Genomic DNA, 25,451 nt, shown 5'->3' with positions numbered 1-25,451 from the left:
TGCAGGGTTGTAAGGCCTTGTGCGACTGTGAGAGGCCTCGGTGGGGCAGGCACCTAGTGTGGGGCTCAATCGCTGTGTAGCTACGGGAGTGTGGAGGACAAGTGCTGGCGGCTGGAGGGCCGGAGGGGTTCAGGGCTGCAGATTGCGGGGTCACAGATTTGCGGATTGCAGGGACGCGGAGCTATGGGCTGGAGGGTTGAGGATGAGAGTTAGGCTGCGGGTTGAGGAGCTGCAGGTTGGAGGGTTGCGGGGTGGAAGGATGCGGGGCGGAGCTTGGCTGCGGGCTGAGAAGCTGCAGACTGGAGGACTGCGGGGCGTGGAGCTGCGGGGCGGAGCTTGGCTGCGGGGAAATGACGTGGCCACCCTCGCGCGCTCGCCGAGCCCCCCAAGCCGCGCGTCCTGGTAACGGCGCTCGGCGGCTCCCGCGTCCCCGGACCCGCCTCCCGCCGCTGCAGCCCGCCCCGTCTCCGCCTCCCTCCGCAGCCCCGGCGGCCGCGAAGTCTCCGGGCCCGGTGGCCGCTGCTTGCGGGACGCTAGCCGCGACGTCGCCAAGCCGAGGCAGGGGGACGCGGCTCTCGGGGGCGGGCAGGGGGCTGCGGGCTGCGGAGACTGGAGGGCACGGGCCGGCGGGTCGGCAAGCGGTCGCCCGGGCTGTCGCCTGTCCCGTGTCGTCGCTGCGCCGGCCTCGCCCCGCGCGCGGGGACAGGTGCCCCGGCTGGGGTCTGCCGGGAAGATGGCGACCCCGGGCATGAGCTGGCAACATCACTATTACGGTAGCTCCACGTCCGGGCCGGCCAAATTCGCGACCTCCCCGGCTGCCGGGCACAACATGGACTACAGCCAGGACATGCACCTGAAAATGAGCAAGAAGATCGCCCAGCTCACCAAGGTATGGGGTGCTGGGGCTCGGGGTTCAGGAGGGGGCTCCTAAGAGAAGCAACAGCCAGAGTTGCCTCCTGGCCCCACCAAACTTGGGTGGAACGCTGGCCACCTAACTTGAGCTAGACCGCACACCGCACCGCGGGATTTCCAGGGCTTGCACTCCATAACCAACTAGGGGTAAACCTGCAGAGAGCACACGAGGGCTTACTTTCTGGGTTCCACAGGAGTAATGGACTTTTCCTGTTGCTCAGGTGCCACTGCCAAGGGCTGCACGAAGCACCGCGCTACAGTACCCGGTGAAGTACTGTACCAGTTTACCTAATATGACCCGGGATCCTCGGAGTTAATCGGTGTCAGGCTACTGGTTTCACAGTTAATGAGAGAATAAACTTCACGAGGTTATTCCGAGGACTGTAGGAGGGTAAAACATACCTTGCGAGCCATTTTAAGGGATTTAATGAGTCATTCCTTACTTACCCTCACAAGATGTCAAATAAGGTTTATTAGATGAATCACACCGTGTTTGCATTTAGTAAATGCCCCATCTTATCAGAAGACCTGCACATCACCTGCACAGTTTTCCAAGCATAGTTCAGGGTGGTATGCCCGTTAGTGAGTTCTTTTTCGAGTTTAGTAAAATACTGAATACTGATAATAAGGGTTGGTTCTGTGTAGCTCTAACCCAGAAGGCTAACCCTGTGTGGGACTGATCTAGGGTTTCTGGAAGTCATTCGTGGGGACCAAGTTCCCTAGGACTGTTGCAGTGTTGAAAAGGAAGGTGGGCTTGAGGGTCACTGCTCAATAATCTCTTGAGATCTGGCTCAACTCCATCATACAGTTTCCCTGGTTAAAGAGTGGAGGGGGCACACTTGTGAAAAGGGAATGAAGAAATGGGGGAGGAGGATGTGATCGATCGAGGATTCAAAGATAACGCGAATGAATGAAGGGATGCATAGAGACACATGATGAAAACAACAAAAAGCCACGTGATCATGACTCAACCCATGCTGAGCAACACGACCATTTGTGGAGTTTCCTTCTTTTTTGAATTGTCTGTCTTTGTTCTAAGCACCATCCTAAGAGATGCTGCACGTTCAGTTGGTACCGTTTGCTTTTGTGAAGGATCCTTGAAACCCAGAATGGAAGGTGTAAGATGTAAACTGTGGTAGTCACATGTTATCAGAGCATTTACATGGATGAGGCTCAAAGTCCAGACTCCCAGGTCACCGGTGTTTCATCTTCAGAATGCAGGTAGCCACAGCGAGGCTCATGGATTGTTATTTCTTCTGGGTTTTCGTTGCACCGTGTCCACAACATCTGTGTTCTTATTTTAGATTGTAACTCCCTGAGACTCCTGTGACTAACACTCTGTAGGTTAGACATGGGACTCTGTATTTAATAAAAGCTGGTTTTCTTCAGTAAACTTTACCCCTTTCTATTCACACATTCAATTTCCTGTCCTTTTTTTTTTCCCCCTTCAGTAAAAGCAATTCAGCCGGGCTGGCTCAGGGGGGATATTAAGGGAATGATAGTATCTTTCTCTCAAATATAATGAGCCAGGTGCTGCTGGCCCAGGGCTTCTGTTACTGCTGAGGGTTGCCCACACTCTGATTTCCTGTTTGTAGTTACTGTATCTAACCCCCTTGTTGGCTTGGAAGGGCTGCAGACATTTAATCCCTGGTAGTAGACTTTTGGTGTAACACAGTTGACATTTTAGATTGGGTAGTTTCCTATTAGGGGGCTGTCCTGTGTGGTACAGAGCTGCTTAATAGCATCCTTGCCAACTGGGGATGCAAGTTGCACATGCCTCTGCCCTGCACTTAGAAGTGACAACAGACAACTCTACAGAAATCACCAAGTGTTCCCTGGGCGGGAGAGTGTAGGAGTCATGTTGGTGAGGGATAATTGCTGTGAATTTTACTGAAATGTCTAAGGCTTCCCCCCACCCCTACCACTGGCCTTTATATTTCGTAAGATACAACCTGGCAAGGAAGCAGTCTAATAACAGATCCATTTCAGTCTGTCTCACAAACCTTAAAAAGCTGCTTCCCTTATTTATCACCTTAGAAATTGTCAAACTCTGTAGTTGCATATGCTTATTGTAAATAGTATGCCATAAACCTTACATCATGAATGTCCATATAAAAGGATTGCCAGAAGGTAGATGTTCCATTGTATCTGCTGCCTGAGATTTTTGTAAACAGTTTACTAATGAGTTCATATCGGTAGGAGGCAACTGTAAATAGAACTATGGTTGGAACTTGACTTTTGGCTTTTGTTTCAAAATAACTTATTGTTATTTTGGAATAACCAGTGGAGTAGGAATTCGGGGTTAAAGAAGAGCGCTGTTGATAAAGTGCTTTTGCCCATGAAAACTTGAGGGCCCGTGTTTGATCCCGAGAACCCACATTTAAAAAAATCTGGGTGCTGTAGCATACATTCTGAATCCCGGAGCTTGGGGAGCAGGAAACAGGGGGGTCCCTGTGTCTTGCTAAACAGCTAGTTTAACTAAGGCAGCAAACTCCAAGTTGAAGGAGAGACCTGGTTTCAAAGAGTAAGATGGAGGGTGGTTGAGGAAGACACCTGGTATCATCTATACATATACACGTGTGTGAGTGTGCACACAACACACACACCAGCAACAACAACAACAGCAATAACAAACAACCAACAACTCCAACAACAACCAAAGAATCAAATGGACTCTCACCAGCATTGGAGAAACCGCATGATTAAGAGCATGCGCTGCTGATTTCACACACTGTCGTGAGTTGGAAAGTTGTTGACCTGGAGCAAGTCATTAACCCTGAGCCTTACTCTCTAGGTGTAACAATAGGGATAACAGTAGGATTCATAGAGAGTTGTGATGGCATGTGGCATCTCTTAATTACAAGTGTCACTGAAAATACTTACTTTTTATTTCTTAAAGTATTAAGAAAAAATTGGTTAGATACGTTTAAATTTTTTAAAGTATTTTGTTTTAACTTAATTTTTTTTTTTAAGGACAGGATCTCACTATGAAACTCAGATTAGCCTCAGAGTCACAGTCACTCCTGAGTTCTGGGCTTATAACCCCATCCATACTGTATTTATTTTGAATGTTTCCCACTCTGCTCTATTTAAATATGTATAGCAGATCATCTATTGAATAACAGTTTCGAGGTTTCACACCCTGATTTGCTGTATAGTTTTGCGAGGCATGTTTTAAGAGACTTGACTATCTCTGATAAGGTAAAGAGGGATGTTCATTACTTTAGAATGTACTTGGTGAGGCTTATTTGATTCTTCTTTCCCTTTGGTGTCTGGGATCACGCCCAGAGCCTTGTGAATGCTAAGCAAGCACTCTGCCCCTGAGCCATAACTCCCAGTTCAGCATATTTATAACGAATGAAAATACTCAGTGCGTGGTATTTACTCAGATTCTGTTCCCAAGAACCCAGGAGAGCAGCCTTTTCATGGGAGAATAGCAGTTCTTGTGCCTTTTTTATACACAGGGTGTTGGGGGTGGGGGGGAGGGTGCAGAACAATCTCTGTGTGTAAGTCAGGAGTATTTAGGTCGTTTATATCAAGAGTTGCAATGATTGCTGAATTGGTGGTTGATTCCCGTGTTGTGGCATGTTTCTGAAATTGTTAGTGGCTCATTTCAAGGCAAGGGAGAGGCCGAATGGATTCTATTCTAATTTGTAAGACTCCAATTCTGTACTTGCCCCTCTGTTGACTGCTTAGAGTCTTATGTAAAAAGCAGAGCGTGAAGATGCAACCATGCAGCAGCCTTGTGAAACAACACTTTAACTTCGCCCACCCCCTCCAACCTTCCCTCCCTTTAAATTTCCTTCTTAGGACTGGGTCATTTTTCTGCTATGAATGGACTTGATTTTTCTAGTTATCCTTAGACAATATAGATTATTCTCAAGCTAATAGGTAATCGAAGTCTCAGAGTTATCAATATGTCCAGTGCAAACCAGACAATCTCCTGGGCAGATGTGAAGGCAAAGTTTCCTGTACTCAGCCGACCCTCTGAAGAGGCCCTGCCTCTTGCAGTGGGGAAGGGAGGCAACTGGGGAAGGGATTTAATGGGCTTTTGTGCTTTTGGCCTGGTTTCTGCTCTCCTTTCATTGTCTCAGCAGCCCTGCTTTCCGACCCTTGTGAAGTGATACAAGGAAGGACACAGAACGGAGGGAGCAGCTAAGAAATTCCCAGGAGTCTAACGCAGTGCTTTCATAGGTTTGACGGGCGGTTAAGCTCAGTCTTCACCTGCGGGTCCCCACCTCCCGGCCTCAGTGGCCTGAGTTGAGCACTCTACCTTCCCTGGTAATAAAAAGGCATCGAAGTTCTGACTAGTTGCTGGTTACTGCTCAGCCTCCTGGGGCTGGTGTTACCTTTATCTTGATTTTGTTATGGTCTCTTCAAGCTCCAGATAATGACCCTTGGCTGGACCCATGTGACTCCATTCCCAGCTTGCTATGTCTCTTGCCTGTAGGACTCACATCTGGGCTGTGTGTGTGTTTTTACTCCTGTGTGCGTGCGTGTGTGCATGCGTGTGTGTGTGTGTGTGTGTGTGTGCGTGTGTGCATGTGTGTGTATGTGCATGTGTGTGCGTGCGTGTGTGCATGTGTGTGTGTGTGTGTGTGTGCATGTGTGTGTGTGTGCTGCTTCTCATCCTGTTGATGCTTTAAGGGGATGGATCAGGTGTCAGGTCCAGTGTTTGTCACAGTGCTTGAGGTGAAGTGTCAAGCTCTCTAAGTGTTCCCCTCAAAGCTGTCTTCTCAGCTTCAGTGTGGGAGAGGCATCTTTCCCGAGACCCTTCTCTGTAAGGAGCACCAGACCCATTCTGGGATCTCCACAGAGCTGCTTGTTACAGCAGCTAGCCTAGGGGCTATCCTACCTCAGCCCCGTTTAACTTTTAGCCTTCTTCCTTTGGCATTTGAAAGAGTGCTTTCTTTGGCCACCTGCTTCAGAATGCTGCCTCACTGTCTTTGGCCCTGAGCAGAAACTTCTGTTTTACTCGCTTGCTATTTAGCTTGTACCTCTTGAGGCAACTGAGCTTTTTTTGGTACACCTCATCCCACACATCACTTATGGTTATGACTTGCAGGTGGTAGAGTATGAGCTTGAGAAAAGGCTTTCTGTTTGGTCTTTAGCATCATGCCTGGTCCTTGCAGTACGCAGCTGTGGCCTTTGCACCTGGAGCTGCCCTCCGACCAGTCTGGTCCGTTGGAACTTCCTTACTTTGAAGGTTTATAGGATGAGCTGCCCCCTTTATTCCTTACTTGATAATTAGTGATGCAAATTTGTCACTAGTGGTCATCATGTTCATTCCCCTTGTTTGACTGTTGGTTGTTTGGCTTTAGGAACCGTATCTTTTATTTCCTGTAGCTTTAATATGAAAGCGTTTCACAGAATATCAAGGTTACTGAGTATTTGTTGAGGAGTTGGTAGTATGAAAGGAATTTTATTGCAAAGTAGAAAAAGTCAGTATTTTTGAGAATTACATCCGCTGTCTTCCTGGGTTAGCTGAGTTAAAATAGTCTCAGTTGTTTAAATGAGCACTGACAGTTCATTAAACTATATTGATAAGGGCTCTTGAACTTAATTTTCATAGAAGAAAAAAAATAAGCTATTTGTCTAAAGTTTAACATTGTCATTTCAGAATGCAATTGATTTGCTGGTTTCATAGCAAACATTCTTTTTAAAAGTTTTAATATCGTTTGGAACTGTTTTTCAACATTCCAAACAAAAATGCATTTATGCAATGTGAACACTGGTAAACGTTGCAAGCAGTCTCATCTTCTCTTCATAGATAAACTGATTTTATTATTTATTTTTCAGATTATAATATAATTTATCAGTTCACTTTCCCCTTCCTCTCTCCAGCCCCTCCCACAGGTACCCTTGCTCTTTCCTGTGGTTTAACCAGTTTGGGCCCTCTTCCCTTGGAGAGTGTTCCTCCCAGTCTCCCGATCCCTTAACTGCATGTAGGTCTTTGTCGAGGGTCCCGGTCACCTGAGCTTTTCTGTTTTATGGATTGAAGTCACCCTTGTTTAGGTCATATTTAGCCAGTTATTTTTGGTGAGACTTAAGGCTGTAGCTTCTTGGACATTTGTAGCAAACACAATCCCACCACAAACTTCCTGCTCCTTCCGTACTTAACAGTGTTTCCACCCTCTCTTCTGCAATGACCCTGGTCCATAGCTACAGGAGTTGTTTTATTGACCTATCAGTTAAGACTGGGACCCACAACTCTGCGTTTTGATTGGTTGTGGCTTCCAGTCATGCTCTCTGTGGCAAAGTAAAGGTTCCTTGATGAAGGGCAAAAACTACAGTTATCCATGGGCATAAGGACAAATACTTAGAAAGCAGCTAGGGATTATGCTGGTTAAATAAAGGGTTCTCCTCCAAGATCCATGGCTTCGCTTGCACTGAGCTGCTGGCTAGGTTTTCAGTGCTAGGCATGATTTCCCTCGTGTTGAGTTAGTCTCAAGTCCAATTAGAAAGTTGTTGGTCAGCATTGAAGTAAGTGCACCGCTACTGTGCCTTAAGGGTTATTGTGCCTTGCTGGACATTGTTGGGGCTCAAAGGCACCATAGCTGGGCGAGACTATGTGGGAAGCTTCCTTCCCTCTGTGGGAAGGTTGCATGCAGCCTTCTGGTACCAGGGAAGAGGCTTTCGAGTCAGACCCAGCTCAGGTCCTCTGGGTGCTGTGTCCAAAGTACATGGTGTCTTCAGCAGTAGGGATGTACCTTCCACCTTTGGGAGGTAACTGAGGGTAACTGTAGTAGTTTAAAATGATTGGGGAATCTTATATGCAACCCTGCAAAGGGACCTCCTCCTGCCTAGTGTTGGGGCTTTTGTTAGATTGTCTCTGGCTCTTGTGGGGAAGCAATGTCAGCCTAGGTGGGGAGATTTTATTTAAACTATGTATGTATGCCTAAATGGGAAGATTTTATTTAAACTATATGTGTATATATCTGTGTATGTGTATGTATGTATGTATGTATATATACATATATATGTACATATTTTTATGTTGGTATATATATGTATGCACAGACTCATATGCATTATAGATATATTATGTAGATGCACAGTAATATAATTCCTTATGACTTTTTCAGACATTCTTTCTGCTATTACCCTCTGTTCCTTCTGTATTATCTCCCTCCCTAATTAAAACTCTCCCCATTTTCCTATTTCCCCCTTTGGGTCCCTTGTACTTGCTTTTTCCTCTTTCTGCTTCCCCTCCCCCACACAATGGCCCCCTTTACTCTCCTGTACTTTGCAGTTACTCCAGTTACAATCATACTCTCTATTTTTAAGAATTAGATGCTGCTGTATAATACTGTCTAGTTTGGGTTTCTAAGCTCCTACTGTAAGTAGCCTCATGCCATAAACATCTGGCTGTTTCAGCTCAATGCTAGCACACGCCAAATGCAGCCCCTCTCTTTCTCCCATGTTACACCGCAGCTCTGCCATTGTCTTGTGCGACAGCGTGGACATAATCTTCTAGTCATATTTCCCATGTTGCACTGCACCTCTCCTATTATCTTGTGCAGTAGCATGGACATAATAGACTACTCATAGCTGAGTGGATAATTTCCGTGATTTTACTAATGTGCACAAAACCATGATATCCAGATAGCTGTAGTTAGTGGAGTTCTGTAATCGTAGCATGTGGGAGCTAAGGCAGGAGGATCAAGATGAGTGTGAGGCTATCTTTAGTTATGTAGTGAGTTCCAGACCAGTCTGTGCTCTATATAACAAGTCCCTGTTTCAAAAATAAAAACAAACAAATGTAAAACCACAATATCCTATGAATTGCCCAACCCCTGCCCTCATTTTTAAAAGGGGCGCAGGAAGGATAGAACTGCCTTTATATAGTTAAAGGAAACTTGGGACAAAATTTTAGACTCTAGCTGGCTTAAACCACTCATGTACAGACACAGAGGTTGAGGATCCAAAATTATGGGACACTTATATGGACTGTCAGGACTTAAATTCAGATTGTTCTGTGTGGGCAGCTGAATTTACAAGTCTTTTTTCCCCCCAAGTTTTCCCTCTTTCCAGTTTTACTTAAGAGGTCACAGGTTGTTTTGGGTTTTTTGTTTGTTTGTTTGTTTTTTGGTTTGTTTGTTTGGTTTGTTTTTAATTTATTCACTTTACATTCTGTTCACTGCCCCTCCTACCAGTTAACCCCTCCCACAGTCCTTCCTCCCATCCCCCTCCCCTTCTCCTCTGAGCGGGTGGAAGCCTCCCCCTGGGTATCCCCCCATCAGGTCTCTGTGGGACTAAGCACATCCTGTCCCACTGAGGACAGACAAGGCGCTCAGGTAGAAGGATATATCCCACTTACAGGCAATAGCTTTTGGGATAACCCTGCTCCAGTTGGTTGGCACAGACATGAAGACCAAGCTGCACATTTGCTACATATATGCAGCAGGGTGTGGAGGGTTGGGTTCAGCCTGTGTATGTTCTTTGGTTGGTGGTTCCATCTCTGAGAGCCCCAAGTGTCCAGGTTAGTTGACTCTGTTGATCTTCCTGTGGAGTTTCTATCTCCTTCCAGGCCTATAATCCTTTCCCCAACTCTTCTATAAGAGTCCCCAAGCTCCAATCACTCTTTGGCGGTAGGTCTTTGCATCCCTCTGGGTCAGCTACTGAGTGGAGCTTCTCAGAGGACAGCCATGCTAGACTCCTGTCTGCAAGCATAGCAGAGTATCATTAATAGTGTCAGAAATTGGTGCTTGCCCATGGGATGTGTCTCAAATTGGGCCAGTTATTGGCTGGCCATTCCCTCAGTCTCTGCTCTATCCCCCTTGCCTGCATTTCTTGTAGACACACATATTTGGGGTTGAAAGTTTCGTAGGTGGGTTAGTGTCCCTATTGTTCCACTGAGGTTTCTGGCTGGCTACAGGAGGTGGCCTCTTCAAGTTCCTTATCCCCAATGCTGTGAGTCACAGCTAAGCTAACTCTCCATTGAGTCTTGGAAGCCTTCCTTATCCCAGGTCTCTGTCATGTCCTGGAGGGAGATGCACCCCACCTCCCCATCCCCATCAGATGCAGATTTCCATTCTTTTTCATCTGGGAGGTCACAGTTCTTATTTCTATTATTGGAGCAACATTTTACATATCATCCAAATCAACAGATATTTGATAATATTGAAACCAATCTTCTTCTTAACCATACTGTACTAATTCTTTAGACTTAAGGCCGTGGAGATAGTTCAGTTGATAAAACACTTGCTATGCAATTATCATATCCAAGTTCAATGCCCAGAACGTATGTTAAAAAAAAAAAAAAAAGCCAGGCATGCTATTATATGCTTGTAATCCCAGAACCAGAAAGGCAAAGAGAGGTGCATAGGTGGATCCCCGAGGCTCACTGGTCAGCCAGACTAGAGTTCTAGGCCAATGGGAGACCCTATCTCAAAAAAAGAGAAAGAAACAAAAAAAGAAAAGAAAAGAAAAAAGAAAAAAAAAAGAAAAAGGAAAAGAAAGGAAAAAGGCCTGGTGCCTGAGGAACAACATACCTGGACCCCTCTCCCACTACCTTCCTCTATTAGGTAAACATCATATTATTTTTGTGTTTTTATTGACAATGACTAAATTGCAGACTTATAAAGCTGTTAACTGAGTTGACTGAGAGATTGTCTTGCTTGGTGTGGATATTACTACTGAAGTCTTTTGAATGTTTTTTTGTTTTACTTTTTGTTTGGTTTTTGGATGTTGCTTAACTGTGTCGTTAGTTAGACACAATTCCTTGAAGGCTATAAGCTGGAAAACCTCCTGCCTTCAACACTTTATTCCTTTGTTCCGTTTGCTTATAAAACCTTCCATCTGCCTCTTCCTATCAATACCTCAAGAAACGGAATGAATGGTCCAGATTCAGTTTTTCCATGTACATATATATGTATGTTTCATGTATTATAGTAGCTGGTTGAATTGAATGATGTCAGCTGCTGGACTCTAAATTCTAAAATGATGAGCATCTCTGGAAAGCTTGGATCTCTTCCATGTGACCTGGGCATGAAGAGGAACCTAGGTCTTCAATACCTAGTTAGATGCTGGCTGGTAAAGGTCCTACACATCCTTTGTGACTATGAAGGACATTAACTGACACAGTTGGTGCACAGTAGGCCATTTTGGAGGTAGACACCTGCAGGGAACATTTGCTAACTGAAATTAGCATTAAAAATAGAAAACAATGTTATAAAATGATAGCTTGGTGGAGGGCACGTTGCCATCTGGTTCATTTTCTGTTTTAAGCCTATTGGAGCTATAGTAACTCTTTTAGATTACCTGGTAACCAAGTGGTTCTTTGAAATAATACACATTGAGTATCTCTTATCCAAAATGCTTGAAATAGAAGTGTTTCAGATTTCCAAGATTTTTATTTGTACATATTTGCGTAGATTTTACTGGCAGAGAGCATTCCTACCTCACAAAGTCCAGGGTGCTCCAAAATTCAAAATGTTTAAGTTGTTTGACAATGGTTACAAAGCTTTTAAGAGTAGGGCACAGCATTTGCCTATAGGCTAAGTTATGAGAGAAGGTTTGGCTAGAGGATGGCTTGAGCTCATGAGTTTGAGACCAGCTTGGATAATAGTGAGACTCCATATGGGGAAATATAAACAAAGAAAAAAATGTTGGGCTTTGTGAGTATTTCAGATTTCACTGTTCAGAAGATAAAGATCTTCACCTTGTCCTGGAAAACCACAGCCGATCACTTCTTGTCTGATAGTGAATTTTGGAATTGCTAACCTTGGCACTTGGGAGATTGCCAGCTGTAGTCAGTGTTTTGGTATAATTAAAACATCTGAAACCAAAGCCAATATTGTAGAAAATATTTTCTTAGTTGCTGCTAAACTGCATCAACAGACAGCTGTCATTCTTTGACCTTGAGCTTATGCCGTTAAGAATTTCATCCTTCCTACCAAAACTGGAACAAAATTGGATGAGAAGTCAAGTTGGATGCGCACATGTGTGTGTCCTGTTCCTCCAGCTTCTGAAGCTTTGATATATATGTGGAGTCTCAAAGCTCTGTAGTGCTCATGGAAGATGGAGAAGCAACCATGGCACCTGAGGTGGGGACTTCAGCCTTAGCTGTATTTTGGAAATTCAGTTTCTCCATAAACACTAAGCTAAGTGCTTTTAATTACTTATTTCTGTTACTACTATATTTGGGACACACACACAAACACATAATTTGATAGGGAAAATAAAATCCTGATCATCACATAATCATAACATTTATGAATAAATTGGGAATCCTACTTATACTACTACCTTACTATAGACAACTTTTTTTCTATTTGAAGTAGAAAGTTATATAAATGCTCTGGTCAGACAAAGAAACTTTGTTTCTTAAACACTTCCTTAATAAGGCTTTGGTGCCCAGATTTGTGCATTCCATTCGGGGGTTACAAATCTCCTTGGTGTATTTAGACAGGGAGTAGAAAGAAGGAATGGAGGGAGAGAGCTCAGGAAACCTGGGAGTTAGCATATCTGTATACGGCCAGAGTGGCACCCCAGCAGAGCTGCAGCAGTGTTCACCAGCCAATTAGAGCCGTGGCTTCCTTACATCTACAGGAATGTGAGTTACAGCTTCCTCGGAAACATTTTCACCTCTCTGAACCTCATTGTAAATTGACATTAACAGAGCCTACTGTGCAAAGTTATTGCAAAGGTCAGATGAGATAATTTATGTAGGCACGAGGCGGTCAATAAATGTCAAATTCTGTGCAGTCTAGTCCTCCTCCCCGCCCCATCCGCCCCGGGCTTAGCCTCTGCCAACACTGTCTCTAACCCAAAGTGTGTTTTGTTTTGCCCATGGTCTCTTGTATGGAGGGATGTCTCCCATCGTTGAAAACCATAGCTAGAAGCAAAGGCTGAGGAGTAAAATCCGGTCAGTTCTCATTATTCAAAGCAGGTCACAGTCCATGTTCTGTTTCCTCTGGCAAATCAAAACCAGGTTGATGACAACTCCTGGTCTCTCATGTCCTCAACAGGTCAGCACACAGTGCCTTTAAACAGGTCTGCCTGAAACACACTGCACATCACTGGTTCAGTGAACACTGAGTTTGCTGTATAATTCTTGTCCAAATGGAGCTTATACTCCGAGTCTTAGGTTTAGAGTTAGGTACATATTTTAGCAGTTGGGTAAAATCATAAGTTGGAGTTCCATCGGTGTGAAAGATTGGCTATATCTGAAAACAGGCAGACTTCTGCATCTACTTAGCCCTGGCTCTGGCTCTCAGCTGGAGTTATGGGTCTGTGTGACAGTACCGCTGTCTTCTCACCACTCTAAACACTCCCCTGTTATTGCGACCATGGCTCTTGTCATTTCCTTGGTGATGAGAAGAATAGAAGGGCTCCGGGAGGTAATGATAGTCATGCTTTGTGTGAGTTGCCAGCCACCTGGCCTGTGCTACAGTCAGAGGTATGCTACAAAATTCCATTCAGACCTGCTACTTGCATGCTAATTGTATTTTGCATCTGTCATATTGTTCTACTTCAGAGAAAAGGACACAACATATAATTTATTTCAAAACACAGAGTGAGGGTCAGGGAGATGGCTCAGAAGGTATGGACACTTGCTGTGAAACCTGACGATCTGAGTGTGAGCCATGTGGTTGAAGAAGAAAACCAAGTCCCTGCATGATTTGTCCTCCCAGTCTCCACGTGTACACTGTGGCATGCACCTTCATCACAGTTATACACATAAATAAATAACTGTTGATGTAAAAGACAAACACAGTGCAGAAGCTTTGCCACTGCTGTGTGGCCTTAGGAACTGTGTTGGGAAGTGAGGCTGTGGTGGTCAGAGTGAGAATGCCGGGGGGGGGGGGGCACCATGGGCTCTAAGGCTTGAATTCTTGGTCCCAGTTGGTGGCACTGTGTGAGGAGGATGTTTAAGAGGTGTGGTCTTGTTGGAGAAGTATGCCTCTGGGAGTGGGCTTTGAGGATTCAAAGCCAAATACCATTCCAGGTGACTTTCTCTGCTTCCTGCCTGTGTTCCGAGATGGGGGCTCTCCGTTGTTCCTGCCAGGGTGGCTGCCACCATTCTCAGTTGTAACTGAACTCTTAGCCCTCTGGAACCCTACGCCAAATAAATTCTTTCTTCTATAATTTGCCTTGGTCATGATATCTGATTATAGCAATAGCAAAGTAGCTAATTGAGAGGCTAATATTAAATTAATAAACTGTGTGTGTGTGTGTGTGTGTGTGTGTGTGTGTGTGTGTGTGTGTGTCTAAGGGACCGCTGTGACACATGATGGTAATCCCTGGAGGGTATTGGGATGACGCAGGTTGACTGATAAAGCTGTGTTAAATCGGACCCCGTATCTATCTTGTCCTATGGGGTTGCTAGTGGATGCCACAGGGAAACTGGGTGTTAGAGAGTTTCAGTGACTTGCTCTGGGCCAGGCTTTGGCGTTAGGATTTGAGCCCACTTGTCTCACTGGCGTGTTGGCCTTCTAGAGGGCAGCTAGGCGAATGCCCATGTAAGTCTCTTGCAGATCCATGATGAGTTAGGTGCCATGAGAGAGCAGCTTGTGGTGAGGAAAACGTGGAGATGTGCTTCAGGAAGGGATGTGGCAGGAAGGGATTCTGAGTTTGTAGTTAGTAGGTTTACCTCGTTTGGATGATTATTATTCAAATGCTGCCTTGGATTCTAAAGGATATAGTTAAGGGCGGGTTGGGGTGATAGTCTGGGGGGTGGGGGTGGGAGGAAGACCCAGGTAATGGGAATGGACACTGGAATTTAGCTTATTTAGCACATTCCACAGTCATCGGGCTGCATGAAGCAGAATGTGTGGCATGAATGCAACATCTTAAGTAGTCAGGGTTTTTTTTAATAATATTCTTTTATTGTCTTTAATTATGTATTGTTGGGGCTCTGCTTTGCTTTTTGTCCCTTTCTGCTGGACAAAAATTCCTGGAAAGGGGCCAACCTTGTTTTTAGAGAGTTTTCTAATGGTTTAAACTGCTGTAGCCCTCTGAGATCAGAATCATTGGCTTTCCTGGAGCTGGAGTTAAGACAGTTGTAAGCTACTTGTACTTGTTCTTAAGCTGGGCCATATTTCCAGCCATATATGCTCAAAATTCTGCAAATGGTGGAAAACAGCTCAAAAAATTATAGGTATTGAACAAACGCTAATGAAGGAAGCTAAAGCTTTAAAGCAAGATTGTGGTATGTTTAACTGGAATTATTAGAGTAAACATTCTTCTACTTTGATGAAACTATTGACAGAAAACTTGTACACATTTGGTCATACTAAAAATATTGAGTTCAGCCTTGTGAGGCGTAGCTATAGTTGCTCTTGGGAAAGCTGAGGAGGACTACACTTAAGGCCAGCCTGGCTACAGCATGAACATGGGCGTCTTTCTATTTTCTGTACCCCTCTTCCATGTCTTTCTTTGGTGTTTAAAGTTTTCATCTTAACGTTCTTCTATCTCCTTGTTTAAGTTTGTCCCTAGCTTTTTCAGAGCTATTGTAAATGAATGAACTTGCTTTGATTTCTTTCTCATTCTTCATGTGCAAAAATTCCTACGTATTTTTTGTGTGTGTTGATCTGTATCTCGTCACTTTTCTAAGTCTATTTATAAAAAGCTAGTGGCCTTTCACTGGTGGTCTTCAGGGCTTTCTAAGTAGGCTTATGTCACCTACAAATGACTTCTTCCTGGGAGGGTTATCTTTATTGTAACCTTGAGTGTAACCCTGGCAACACCTCTCTGGGTGGGTCCATGAGAGTGCTTGCAATTTTGTTGAACAGGGCAGGAAGGATTGAGTGGGGAGGCTCTGTCTCATGAGTTGGGGTCCTAGAGTGAATAAAAAGGAGAACACAAATGAACAGCAGCACTTATCTGTCTGTCTCCCTCCTGAGCATAGCGACTCTGACCATCTGTCTCATGCTCCTGCTGCCTGCCAAGCCTTCCATGATGTCATGAATTATACCCTCAAGCTATGCTAAAATAAATACGTTGTTAAGTTGTAAATGGACATCTTCCTTTTGGAACTTCCTTTAGATGAAATCCTTTAAGGTATTTTCCGGTCAGTCTGAAGCTGGCTCCGTGTTTGCCATCTTCAGCCTTTGTTATATTATGATCCTTCAGGTCCTTGTTTCTTCAGGGATTTTGTTGCATGAGGAGTAATGGATTTCTGTGACAGACTTTGCTCATCTATTTCGATGATTATGTGGTTTGTCCTTCCTTGCTTCGTTTACATCCAGGATTAGACTTAATTGACCTGATTATGTTGAGCCAGCTCTGCCAGCTAGCATCCCTAGAGTTAGGGCACTTTAACCATTTTGTGTGGTCCTTTCAATATGTTGGAAATTTAGTTTTTGAGTGTTTCACTGAGGGATTTTGCATCTATGTTCATCAATGATACTTGTCTATAGTTTTCCTTTTTTACTGAGTCCTCATGAGGTTTTGATATTAAGAAAATGAATCATAGAATGAACCTGGAACATTGTTTCCTTTCTATGATATGGAGGACTTAGAGGTGTAGCAACACTTCATGCCTCATTGACCTAGTCAAGGTTAATAGAATACATCTAGTCCTGTGCTGTTGTTTTACTGGGAGACGTTTTATTACTCTGTCATTTTGCTTATTATAGATTTGTCTAGGTTGTTCATAACATCTTGGTTTATTTAGGTGGGCAATACATGTTTAAAAATCTCCATTTCTTCTATCTTCTCTATAGCACCAGAGTATATATTTTCAAAACAATACCTAATGATCCTTCAGGTCTCAGTGGTCTCTGTTGTAATGTCTCCATTCTTGTCTCTAATGTTATTAATTTGCATTTCCCTCTGGTTTGTTTAGTAATAGTAATCTTGTTTATATTTTCAAAGAACTATTTTGTAGCAATAGTCTTTTGTATTTGTCTTTTAATCTTGATTCATTAAATGGAGGTCTATCATTTAGTATTTCTTGTCTTTTATATTGGTTTTGAGTTTTCTTTGTTCTCGTTTTTCTATGACTTTACCAACCATTGTTATTAAACCATTTATTTGGGACCTCCTGTTTTCTGAAGTGTAGGGACTTACAGTCTGCATCATCCTCTTGCCCTGAGAACCATCTTCAATGTGTTCCATGGGTTCTGGTATGTTAGGCTTTCATTTTTATTTCATTCTAGAAGTTTACATGTTTCCCCTTAGATACTTTAGTTGCCCATTGAGCATTGAAAAGAAAATTACTGTTGCCTGTTTGTGTTCTCATTTCTTTTCCATTTCACTGTAATATGGTAAATTCATGATTTTTTCTTTAATATTTGTTAAGTAAGACCTGCTTTATTGTCTAATATATGTTTTATTCTGGAGAAGATTACATGAACTTGAGAGAAAAGTGTTTCTTCTTCATTTGTTGGACTGTAGAAGCCTGTTAGGCACATTTGATTCAGAGCATTGTTTAACACTAATAGGTCCTTGTTGATTTCTTGACTTTGTCTGTCTGTTGATGGAGTATGGTAAGCCACTGTTATAGTTTTTTCGGGCCTATGTGTCCCCATATGTCCAGTGGTGTTTATTTTGGGGACTAAGACATTCCTACACTTAGTGCATTATCCACTCCACATCTCTTCTAAGTGCTTGGTCCCCTAATTAATATGTACTAGCTTTAATAGTCTCTTATTAATATTGTCAGGAGGTCTGCTTGCTATTTGTGGATATAGTTTATCCTTCATGCTTTCTGAGCCTGTGTTTTGAATATCGTTTTCCTGCCTTTCTGTTTTAGTTTGTGTATGCCAGGGATGAGTTGAGTTTCTTGTAGATATCAAGTAGTTGGGTTTTGTTTGTAATCTACTCGGTCTGTTAGTCTGTTGATGTCACAAGCAGTCTGTCCCACTTGTGAGCTTTGTGTTCCTAAGGCCAGAAGAGGTTGTTCCATCTTCTGGAAATGGAGTTTGAAGATGGTTCTAAGCGGACATGTGGGTGCTGGAAATTCAATCTGGGTCCCTCTGGAAGAGCAGCCAGTGCTCTTAGAACCGAGCCACCTCTCCAGGCCCTCTGTTATTTTTAATTGGAGAATTAATACCATTTAAACTCAGAGCTAGTATTAATAGTCATCCTTAACTTTCATCATATTGTTGCTTTGAATACTTTGTCCTCTCTTCTCTCTTTTTTGTTCACCTGAAAGTTTTGCTGGTTTAGTGCATTAATGTTCTTTCCTAATGCTCATTTTTCTAAAAATCTCCTCTCCTATAGAATTTATTGAGATTTTTTTGGGGGGTGCTACTGAGATTTGGACTTTTCTTCTGTCTCTTTGTACCTTCTATAATGCAGACCTAGTGGACCCAGATTCCTTTAGTTTATACTTTATTCTTATCTTAGAATATCTTTATTACTTCACTAGTTCTAATGGATATCTTTTCTAGACACATTCATGTTGGCAATGAATTTGTTTTCCCAGTGCTTGAAATACAGCATTCCCTGCCCTCTGGCCTTCAGGGTTTCTGTTGAGATTTGAGCAGTTATTCTGGTGTGCTTGCTTTGTTGACTATGTTGGTGCCACTGCCTTTCAGCTTGTCGTATACCCTCTTTGTGCGCAGTGGAGTCTGCCTAGCCTTGGTCTATCCTTCATTGGGAACAATCTACTACTGCGTTCCAGATCCCGCTGCTCTTTGTGGAGCAGTGCAGGTTGTTTAGATCATCCTGATTTCACTTGGGTCGGTCACGAGTGTCCACTTTTAGATTCCCGAAGGCACTGAAGCATGTCTATGAACTACTGAACTTCTGGATTCCAGTGGTGTCTGATGCTCCTGGCACTTTTCCATCTTCCATTGCATTGCTTTCTGCTACCCTGTGCTTCTTGGCTTCCACCACCTCTTGCTGCTCAGTGCCCACTTCTCTCTTCTCAGAGCAGAGTTTGCCCTTTGTTTGCTCCCAACCCTAGAGCTGAATGAAGAAACATCTGAAATCTGCAGCCTGTCCCTACTCAACTCCATCTTCTCATTATAGCTTCTTAAAGCAGATGATATTTCTCTCCACCGGGCAGGAAAATCCTGAGATGTAGAGATGCTTAAAATAACTTTCTCAGCACTGTACACTTGTAAAGTACAAAGGCTACGGTGTTGCTTCTCTGTTGCATTCAAATCCTGAGCAAATGCCACAGTTTTCTGTGTTCAACCCTGGAGGACCTAGGTGTTTCTTAAAGACTTCTAGTCCATTCATTTCTGTTTCCTTCTACCTTGCTGGGCCTGAGCTTCAGATGCAGGGAGCTGGCTCCATACCTAGATTTATGCAGCTATGTCTTGTCTTTTCTAAACACTTACTATGTTCCTTTCACTATTCGTATGTAAGCATTTTTCTATACGTTTGTACCAACATTAAAATTTTTGTTGGTATAGCCACTAGATACTGGCCAGCCATTATTCAGAGTACTTATACACCCCGAACTCTTGCAGCAACGTATAATAATCCTATCAGGATTTTGTAATCACTTCCTATAACTCTGATTTTATGTCAGCAAATGTCTCTGCAGCCACATCTGTTGGCTGAACACTCTTTACTTTGAAATTACGCCCAGCTTTCTCTCTGGGTACCATGCTCTTCTTGCACTGGCCACTGCTTGTTTTCATACATTTCTTCGGTAGGTGGTGTCTTGTAGTAAAAAGTCATAACCTGTAAACCTATCCTCCTTTGCCATTTGTCAGTAGAATTCCTGGGGATGAGTCCCAGGGCTGCTTATGCGCACACTCTGCTACATTATCCCACACTACAGACTCTGAGAACTCCATCTTTCCTCAAACTATTCATAGACATTTTCCTCAGCTTCTTAAACTATAATAACCACACGCACGGGGTTGTGTAGGCATTTGTTGATAGTACAGGTGAGTTTTGTTGTGTTTGTTACTTTTCAGTGCTTCGATATGTGGTTTATGTCATTCCCTTCATCTTTTTGTCATGTACCTTACTTGGCACCTCCTTTCTTCATCTCTGTCTTCTAATCTCTTCCTCTCTCATTCTAACTGTGAAGCGTGCAGCAATTGATGAAGTACCTGCTGCAAAAGTGAAGGGAACTCAGGCTCCACCCTCAAAAGGCCAGCAGCCATGTGTGTTGCAACTAATAAAGCATCATTGCCGTGGAGAAAGTCTGGGTCGGCATAGAAATATAAACGTTTGGATAGCTTCATCAGCCAGATTTTCTGATCCCTGTGACAAAATACAAGACAGGACCAATTAAGGAAGGACTTATTTTCCCTCACACATTTAGGGAGTTCAGCCGGAGTCCTTGGCTGGCTGATTGTGGGATCTTATGGCAGTGAGGTCTTCTGACAGATGCTTCTTGTCTCATGTCAAATAGAGACTACAGTTTGCTTCACCTCTAGGCTGCTTACATTGTTATTGGTCGTCCATTGTCTTTCTGTTTGCTCTCTCTTGCTTCTGATGATGCTCTAGCACATAGCGTGGAGAGGACACAGCTGAGCACTTTAAGATTTTGAGGAAGAAGCTCTAATGAAATTTCATGATGAGCTTGCCTGATTTTAACTGACCCGCTTCTGAAGGTCTAAGCTGTAATCTAGATGGCACCAGGTTTAAGGATCCCCACCCCAACACACACCCACACACAAAGTTCTAACCAGATCTGACCTACTCAGCTTTTGAGACTCAGGGAGATTGAATGCATTCGTCATAGTATTTTATTTTCCCAAGTACTTATAGTGGTTAATAACAACATTCAGGAGAATCAAACTTCATTTCTTTTAAAAGTCTTTATATTGCTTATATATGTTTTATTTAATTTTCATGGTTATGTACGTGCACTGCATGTATGCGGGGGCCCACAGAGGTCAGAAGAAGGCATCAGATCCCCTGGAATTGGAATAACAGGGTTGTGAGCAGCTATGTGGGTGCTGGGAATTGAACCAGGGCCCTCTGCAAGAGCAGTAAGTGTTCTTAACCACGGAATCATCTCTCTATCTCCAAGCTTCATTTTCTTACATTATGATTTGTAAATGAACAGCTTTATGTATCTATACAGGAGTAAGCTACAGCGTAGACTGTGTTTATAATGAGTTTATAGTAAATTATATATCAAATAATAGGTCTTTGAAGTATTAAAATGTGCTTTTCTGATAAAATAGCAAAAGGAGAGATGTGTGGGTGAGAGAGCAGTGGATATATAAAATTCAGTACTCACACTACCACACTATTCCTAGCAATAAGCATTCAAAGTAATAAAGTGCTGAATAGCTCCTTTACCCAGCACTGCCACCACCTACGTTAGTCATGGTTGGGTGCATAGAATCTTTCTTAGGGTGTACATGTCTTTAGCCATTACCGAATTCAAACATAGAGTGGATCAGAAGGGTGAAAAGACTAAAATAATTCTGGGAAGGACATAGGATGTAGAGAGAAAACACTTTTTTAACACAAATAAACTGAAATTTAAATTTGAGGAAATTGTTTTCTTGGACATGATCATTTCAAAAGTTGAACTCAAAGATAGAAAAACTCACTGTGGATTTTTATTATTGGCAAAAATAATGAGGGATGAAAGTTCTTGTGAAGAAAACTATGTGGAGTATGGTTACTGGTAGCTTGCATGTTAGAGAGCCTGCTACACTATCCTCTGTATGAACTCTGCTCCCAGAGGGCTTCGTTTGCTACCCAAGGAATGCCACAGGCAAGATGTTTCCTCCACCCCACTCCACCCCTGTCCTCAGCAATGCAGCTTAGTGGGCTCAAACACATTAGATAAACAGCCCCCATTCGGCAGTGAGAGTTTCTGCCCCCTGAGCACATCGAAAGACAGTGATGAAAACTGTTCTGCGTGTTTTTCTTTGCCTTTCTGTCCCTGGTTTGAACCTTGAGATACCTTGGAATAAAAGATTGAGAGAAAGAGCTCTAGGCAACGGAACCTGGAGTCCCCTGGTTCGGGTGAGTCTCAAGTTCTACTTCAGTTCTTCAGCACTGCTCACTGATAATTACTAAGCCAAGGGACAGCCATTTATCCAAGACGTATTCAGTCATCTGTCATTGCTCTGTTTTTTTCTTGGTGTCTCTTACACCACCTATAACTACCATTTTATAATTCCCACTGGTTCTTGGGTTGGGAATTCAAAACAAGACAGTCATGTGGCTGTATGTAATTTGATAAGCGGAGTTGAAATAGAATTCCTCTCTAGAGGGCTTGTTTACACATCTGGCTCTTAGACTATGATGAATTAAAGGCTGGGCTCAGCTGGAAGAATTGACTAAAGGCCTACACTGTCCTGTATACCATGGCCTCTTGTAGAAGAATCTTCTCATTTCATCAGCTGGCTTCATTACACCACTGTATAAATGTAGGGCAGAAGTGAATTGCCACACTCTCATGTGGCATTAAATAAAACCAATTCAAGCTTATTCCCACCTGGCTTCCCAACAAATGAGACTCAGAGTATGGTTATTTTATTTGGCTTTGACAATTACTAGGGGCGGGGTAAACCCCTAAGCTACTCTTCTAACTGCTGGCCTGGCTACCTCCCCAGTGGTATAACCCCAGATACTTGCTGTTTCTCCTGCCCATGTGCTCATCGTCTATCTCCCCTCATGGTGGCTTCCTCCTCTCTCTCTCTTCTTCCTCTTCCCCTTCTCTTTCCCTCAACCAGGTCACTCCAAACCCACCTACCTCTAACCCCTCCAGTAACTGGCTATAGCCAATTTTATTTACCCAATAGTTTTAAATCAAGGAACAAGGTTTGCACATCAGAAGCTTGAAAACATGAGAAGTCCCCTGTAGGCCCAGACCTTCTGGTATAGAATTTAGCATTAAAATACACAGCAGCAGAGCAAACCTCAACACTCTCTCAGAGTCCTTTGAAAAGGAAGATCCTAACAAAAGTTCCTAGTGAATTATTGAATAGTGCTCCCTCTACCTCTTATTTCTGTTTTAATAATGGAAACAAAAATAATTGACCTAAACCCTAAGCATCTGGAACTCCCTCTCGTTCTTTTATGTCTTGTCTGGCCTTAAAATCCGTGGTCGCCCATTTCTGAGCTGGCTTTTTAAGGGCATCCTTGCTGATGACAGTTTTGTTCCAAGGGATACCCACAGAGGACTTTTTGGTTGTGAGGTAATTGTAGTTATCCACCTTGTTGAAGCCTTAGTATCTGACTTCATGGCAGCTGTCACTTGGGTGAGGGTGGTGGTGGTGGGGGGAAGGAACCAATGGCTAATAGTAAGAATATAGGAGCTTTCCGAGCTGTCATCATCATTTTTTTTTCATGATGACAGTTTTGTGTCTGGAGTAGCGTCCAGCTAGGACCAGCCAAGACCAGAACCACGTTCCCAGGTTTCATGAACTTACCCATTTTCATATCAACCAGCAGGCACACAGCACCAAGGAAGGAAGGACACTCTGAATAGCGTTTATCTATTGGATTGTAGTTTCGTAGTAAGAACCACGATTTAGTAGCCAGTTGATGTGTGGAGCCCAGTGTCAAGTGCTGCCCTTGGATAAACAAGATCCCTGTTCTGGTGACTCTGAAGTGTGGCTGTGGCGTAGAACCTCTAATTCCTTTGGGGAAGCTTCTTTCCCTTTCATCCTTTGAGACTGTCATCTGCACCTGGATATCTGCCATGACCTCAGTTCCCCATCACATGTCTAAAACCGAATTAATCATCTCTATCAGACACCCCGTATAACAAAGCTAAAGACACGGGAGCTACAATGCCTGGTCTCCAGTTACAACTCCGAATTTCTCTCTAGCCTTGCTTTTAAATTTAGTCTTTAAGAGTATAACTTTGGAATTAAATTTACCTCTTCTTTCATGTCTTAGGTATTTTTTTCCTTTCAAATATCTTTTACATTTGGTATCATTTTCATTAGTTCTTTGATCCTATGCACCCCTGCCCCCCCCCACTCTTCCCAGACCTTTCATCTCTTCCTTAACTCATCCAACTCTGTGTCCTCTTTTAAAAGAAAAACATCAAATGCAGTCTACACTGCCCGTGGATTCTTGGTTATGTAGCTCATGGTCAATATGCCAGAGTGTCCAACCTTGGTGGAAATGGACTGTCCCTCTCAGCCACTATCAGGTACCAACCAATAGCTCCTCAGTTAGAGGTGGGACTGGCCTCTTAGTGCTGGAGTATTGTCTGCCCGAGCTTTTATTGCTCTTGAGCATGCTGTGAATTTACACGTGCCTTGCTGTGTTCAGAAATCTTTCTTTCCTTGTAATCAGATATTTGCCATCTCCGGCTCTTACAGTCTTTTCATCTGCTGTTCAGAAGCGATCCCTGAGCCCTGTGGGGAGAGGCTTTGATTTAGATGTCCCATTTAGAGCAGAGCATACCATAGTCCTTATTCTCTGCACCTTGATCAACTGTGGCTCTCTGTGTTAACCTCATCTTTGTACAAAGAAACTTCCTGAATGGGCAGTGACAGATGCACTGATCTACAGTTTTAGTGATAATTTATTAGATACTTATTCAACACTATGGCCATTTAGCAAAGTAATAACAGTAGACTTGTGGGGCATTGGGCTATGCACAAACAGACTTGTGCCAGGTATGGCTTTCTTTTAATTTATGAAGTGGGCTATAAATCCAACCAGGAGGTGTAGCTACTGATTCCTATGACATGTGTGTCACTATTGCATAGGTGAAAGTGTCTTGCCAGACTGGCCACTGTTGTAGTTCAAAGGTTCACAGCCAGGTATCCGTGGTTATTACTTTTTTCCTCCATTGATGTGAACAGAACCACTTGACACTGCAAAAGCTGGCCAATAAGGATGAAGCTTCTAGATCCATACTTGTTTCATTTTTCCATGCTCTGTGACTCAAGTATATGGTGTCTTCAACTGTTGTGGGAATCGGTTTCTGCTGTGCCTGCGTGGCCTAATTGGTAAACAAGCAATGTGCGCATGTGCAAGAGTGTTTTAGTGCCAAGTCACGGCCCATCCCGGGGCGTGGTGATGTGCCAAGTCACGGCCCATCCCGGGGCGTGGTGATGAGGCTCTGGGAGAGCAGCCAATCAAGTGTGGACATGTCACACTAAGGTGTATATAAGCAGCACCTTTTTGGTGCTTGGGGTCTTCCTCTTCATGTTGAAACTGATGTAATAAAGTTGCTGCAGAAGGATCCGGTTTCTCACGCGTGTGTTCTTGCTGGCGAGACAATAGTGCCTGTGAGAAACTGTAGGGGTGCAATGTCAAGTTCTGGAGAATGGCCTAGAACATAGCCATTGACCATAGCCTGTAATGTTTCATTCTTTTCTTTTCCTTCCTATTACCCCGAAGAGGAATCCATGTCAGCCTTTGTCTTGCAACATATCTTGACTTTGATGTTCTTCTATTTTAGTTATCTTGCATGTGCTCTGACTAGAACATCAATAATACAGTCTCTGACACAAGTTCTCATTCCCTCCTTGTTGTTTACTGTTTCAAATATGAGCTTCTATGATATATATATATATATATGCACACACACATATATATACAGTATATATGTATGTATATATATACATATATATATACTGTATATATGTGTATATGTATGATGGTTGAACATGGGAAGTATGTAGAGTGTCACTGAGTTAAATGTGATTCTTATTTTCCCTAAGACTTTGAATGTTCGCATCTTTAAA

General features: G+C 43.3%; 1 protein-coding gene across 7 annotated transcripts in view; it reads left to right on the top strand.

Moving 5' to 3' along the window:
* The first annotated feature begins 631 nt into the window (after positions 1 to 631).
* Positions 632 to 25,451, top strand: part of Fam184a (family with sequence similarity 184 member A) — a 112,272-nt gene continuing 87,452 nt past the window's right edge. For all 7 annotated transcript variants that reach the window (XM_029482936.1, XM_029482934.1, XM_029482933.1 and 4 more), the window contains exon 1: positions 632 to 889. In XM_029482936.1, coding sequence (XP_029338796.1) covers positions 734 to 889 — 156 coding nt within the window. In that variant the 5' untranslated portion in view covers positions 632 to 733. The remainder of the gene's footprint in view (positions 890 to 25,451) is intronic.

Source organism: Mus caroli, chromosome 10 (genome assembly GCF_900094665.2).
Source record: "Mus caroli chromosome 10, CAROLI_EIJ_v1.1, whole genome shotgun sequence".
Lineage (NCBI taxonomy): Eukaryota > Metazoa > Chordata > Mammalia > Rodentia > Muridae > Mus > Mus caroli.
The sequence above is the reverse complement of the archived record's forward strand: the minus strand, read 5'-3'. Positions and strand labels throughout refer to the sequence as shown.